The sequence below is a fragment of the Penaeus vannamei genome, chromosome 7 (genome assembly GCF_042767895.1).
Source record: "Penaeus vannamei isolate JL-2024 chromosome 7, ASM4276789v1, whole genome shotgun sequence".
In the NCBI taxonomy this organism is placed as follows: domain Eukaryota; kingdom Metazoa; phylum Arthropoda; class Malacostraca; order Decapoda; family Penaeidae; genus Penaeus; species Penaeus vannamei.
The window spans coordinates 24931405-24936404 of record NC_091555.1 but is presented as its reverse complement, the minus strand read 5'-3'; the positions used below and the strand labels follow the sequence as shown (position 1 = coordinate 24936404).

Genomic DNA, 5000 nt, shown 5'->3' with positions numbered 1-5000 from the left:
CAATGTATGATGATATGTAAGTGTTTATCTAAGGCCTTCATTTCATTTTAGACTTTACATGATGAATGGTTATTCAATTGCCAATGAGCTGAATGTGAACAGATTTATAAGAACTTTATTCCGTGACTATAATGAGAAAAGGAGATCCGGTATATCAAACTGATTTAGCTACGGAAATGTAACATGTCATTTGAAACTATTGGTTATATTTGTAAATCTGGAAGCTTGAAGTAAATTTCTGGAGCCTTTCAAGGAAAATGATTGAAGTAGCCCCCCAATCGTTTTTTGTTTGTTTGTTTTTAACCTCGTTGCTCTTGCCTTCTACTCCTTATATAATCCCTTCCCCTTATCCCTCCATTCTGTCCTCTTTCCCCCCTAAATCCCCATTCTCTCCTACCCCTAATCCCTACTTATTCCTACCCTTTCCCATAACCCATACGTAACCCCCCCCCCTATTATAAAAATCGCCACGTGCCCCCCCCCCCTAAAGAAACAAATCTCCCTTCTCCTCCTCTCCCTCACTCCTCCTCCCTAAAAAAAAAACACCTCTCCCCTCTCCAACTCCCACCCACCGCCAACCAACCCCACCCCCCCAAAAAAAAAAAAAATCATGTACCATATTTTCTTTCTAACCCAACGTTTTTCATCCCATTTTCATATCTATCTCAACATCTCCCGTCTCTCCTCGCCGCCCGCAGGCCAACACCAACCACCGTGAAGTGAAGTCTCGTCTGGAGATCGTCGACCGCGAGTACAAGACCTTGGTGGTCAAGTACGAGGAGCTCAACCTGCTTTACGAACAGACCAGCAAGGACCTCAAGATCCGTATTGCCGAGTACAACAAGGTCACTCAGGAATACGAGCACAACAAGGAACTGTATGAGAAGCTGTCCGTTGATCACAGGAAGATTGCATGTAAGTTTTTTCTTTCTTTCTTTTATTTTTGTCTGTCGCTTTTTCGTCTTTTTTAATTATCATTATTATTAGCGTTGCTTTAAGTGTTGTTGTTATAGTTATTTTATTGCTAATTGTGTGTATATATTGTTTATTATTATTATTGTGCAGTACTGATGGTAAATATGATGATAACATTAATAATAATAATAATATTGCTGATTATGACGATAACATTGGTGATAACAATAACCATTATAATTGCTGTTGTTTTTGCTATTATTTTTATTATTATTATCATTATTATTATCATTATCATTATCATTGTTATTATCATCATCATCATCATCAACGTCATTAATATCAGTATCATTTTATCATTTTTATTATTATTACTATTATTATTATTATTATTATTATCATCATTATTATTATTATTATTATAATTATCATTAGTATTGCTGTTATTTTTATTATTAGTTGTAGTAGTAGCAGTATTCCTTATTGTTATTATTAGCATTCTGATAACAATAATTATTATTATTATTATTATTATTATTATTATTATTATTATTATTATTATTATTATTATTATTATTATTATTATAATTATTATTATTATTATTATTATTATCATTATAATTATTATTATAATTATTATTATTATTATTATTATTATTGATGTTATTATTATCAATATTACTACTATTGTTATTATCATTATCATTATCATTATTATTGCGGTTATTGCTGCTGTTATTATTGTCATTGTTATCATTATTGTTCTGATTATCAGAATCTCATTATATGTTAATATTACTGATGATGATAATATGAAGATTACAACTATGGCAATTATGATATAACATTACATAGTTAAGAATCCGAAGACAATAATAATATAATAAATTTCTTACCAGAGTTTAATGTACCATAAGTGTAGCTAATTTGGTAATTAGGCAGACGGAGACCTAGGTATCTTTAAGTAGATATTTTGGGGACAGGATCCATCGTAAGACATATGAAGACTATGGACTGAAGGGATAATTTAATAATATATTCAAAATTGCCGGTACCGTTAGCAGTTTCTGTAATATTGAGATTAATGCCTTCTCAAATTCTCAGTCAACTGCTATCCATCCTTCTATCCCTCCCTCCCATCCTATCATGCCTCCTTTCTCCTAATTCTTCCTTCCATTCCTCCCTCACTCTCTTCCTTCCGTCTCCCCTTCCATCCTGCGTTCCCTCCTCCCAGCAATCATCCATGTAACACGCTTGAGTCCCCCCTTTAATGCTGTCCGTTTTCTTTCACCAGCTGAGAACAGTGACCTGAAGTCTTCCTGCGGAGACCTTGGCCGCATCAAGCACGAGCTCGAGGTTGAGGTCCGCCGCCTTGAGGCTGAGAGGAATGAACTGGCCACCGCCCTGCACGAGGCTGATGCTGTGAGTTTGTTCATGTTTTTTCGTACTTATATAGCTTTCTCTCCTATGCTTTCGCACTCTCCGTTTTCTTTATATTTTTATCTCTTCCGTTTTCTGTCTTAGAACTTTACCTTCTCCGTTTTCTATCAGAACTTTACGTTCTCCGTTTTCTTTCTATCCTTATCTCTTCCGTTTTCTTTCTTATTTCTAATTTTATTCATTTCATTTTTACTTTATTATCTCCTCCCTTTCCTGTACACTTATTTTATATTTTCTGTTATCTTTTTTATAGTCATACTTATTGTTCTTTTTTACTTTTACTTCTTTACCTTTTCTGCTGTTTTATTCATTTGGTTTTATAAATACTTCAGTTGGTTATTTTCCTTCTCATTCTCTTCCTTCATTTATTACTTTCGATGGCATTATATCAGTCATAGTTATATTAAACACTTATCCATTCACATATGCATAGATATATTCACACTTAATTTATAAATAAACCGCCATAGACACAATAACAAAATCACACACATACACACAGGCGTGATATGCAAGGTGCGCGCGCGCCTTGCATATCACACAGATATATAAGCAGCACATATTGACAGCTGATCAATCAGTCCCATCTGATTTTTAAATATATTTATTCTGACGCTCTCTCGCGCATTGCATTTCTTAAAAACTAATTCAGAAATATATCATTTTATTAGTGAATTGGAAATCTGATACATATACGAACAGCTGATCTGTTGATAGTTTTTACCCAATAAAATATTTTATCAGTATATTTCATATCATTTCATTTTATCAAAATAAGAACACTCACTGATATGCCAGACATTCCTTTGATCTCTTATAACTCAATATAAATCTGTTTTATTTATAATACAGTCTAAAGAGATGTGTATGTTGAAAGCTATGGATGAGAATGAATATCTTCACAATACAAGAGATGTATTTGACTTGTATTATAAAGATATTCATTCTCATTCATACCTTTCTACATTTGTCAACATGAAAACGGTTCAGATGTGCATATTGTTTTTTCTAATCTAAATACCATAACTTAATTATTATATAGTCACTTTCTGTAGGAATCTTTCTACAGCTACAATGGTTTTCCCAACTACATCCAGTATCTTAATCATAATCCATTTTCTGTTGAGATTCCAGTATCTTTCCACTCTAAACTCAAAGATTCATTTCGCTCCACACTTATTTTAGAGGTATATGGCGTATAACGTCCCACTCTTTCTCACAATATGCACTCAGTTACTCATCACCCTGACAGTAAAAAAAAAATCTCACCATCCCCTTGTAAAATTAATATATATCCTTCACATTTTACTCCAAATACAAACATCATAAAAGGACCTATTCATACAATTAATGGATAAAAAACTATTAAATCCATCACGCTTTACTCCGTGTACTCACGCTTTCCTCCTGTTATCTTTCCCCCTCACAGGCCCGCAAGGACGAGGAAACCAGGTTCATTAAGATCACTAACGAGTACCAGAGTTACAGGATCGAGATCGAGAAGAGGCTCCACATCCGCGAGGAGGAGCTCGAATCCGTTCGGTGAGTACCCCTTGCCTGCTTATTCATTTACTTCAGTGTTTGTGTATTTGCGGTGTTTGTTGTGAGGGAGACTGAGTAAGAGACAGGGTTGAATGGGGAAAGGGATAGGCTGTATATATCTTGCCTATCAGTGATTTTGATTTCGGAATTGTATTGGAGTGTCTGGTAAATTTCTGTAGGGGTGCAAACGCCAAACTTTTTTCTATGCATTTGATTCTTAGAAGGGTATTTGAGTATTTTCCAGATCGTATGCTTTGCGTTTTCATTAGTTTGGGGTAATATTACTTCTATTACAGAAAATGGAGTGATGCGAAAGAAAACGAGAAGTATGGCTTAGCTGACGGGGAGACTCTTTTAAGATCAGATAACCCAACTTGTCCACATGCTAAGCAATTATTTATATTCCATTATGATGTTGTTCTTGAAAATCTTTATATTGCAGTTCGTAGTAGAATAGCACTACAACTACTGTATTATCTCAGAAATCCCTGTCAGACATTTGCTCTACCGGGGAAAAACAAGTACATATCCTCTAAAATAAATCTTAGTTCTTGCGCAGTTTCGTTTAGTTACACACCATTTAAATCTAACATTGCAAGACAAACATCACTTGACGTGAAAAACAAAATTTTGTGTCGGGTTGGGGATTTCAAAGCATTCCCTCCCTTTTTTTATTTTCCTTATGATAGCATCAATGAATATGATTTTTCACATTCTGGTAGATGAGGACACTTACAGGATGGAAATGCCAAGGAATGTGTGTGAACATGAGTTGAGGCTAAAAATATGATGATCAGAAACGGCTTTTGTCTTTGGAAGTCGATATATTTTAAGCCCGTGGAAACCGAAAATATGTATCTTGTCGCTTTTGTTCTCAGTGGCGCCGCAAAGCACAAATTATCCGAGATATATCATTCTTACATGTAAATTACTCATTATTATTTTCACCAGGCAATTAATTACATTTATTGACAATAGCAGTGTCTTTACCTCGTTTATTTTTACACACGTTGTCTTTTACCATTTTATGTGGGCGAATCTCTTGCCCAATCCCTGTATTCCCCAACCCTCAACCTAACCTGACCTTATCAAGCCTACCATTT

At 34.6% G+C, this 5000-nt stretch overlaps 1 protein-coding gene across 2 annotated transcripts in view; it reads left to right on the top strand.

Moving 5' to 3' along the window:
• LOC113808112 (paramyosin, long form-like) overlaps window positions 1-5000 on the top strand; it is a 113222-nt gene that overhangs the window by 71438 nt on the left and 36784 nt on the right. For both annotated transcript variants that reach the window (XM_070123645.1, XM_070123644.1), the window contains exons 9-11: window positions 699-915; window positions 2210-2337; window positions 3785-3897. In XM_070123645.1, coding sequence (XP_069979746.1) covers window positions 699-915; window positions 2210-2337; window positions 3785-3897 — 458 coding nt within the window. The remainder of the gene's footprint in view (window positions 1-698; window positions 916-2209; window positions 2338-3784; window positions 3898-5000) is intronic.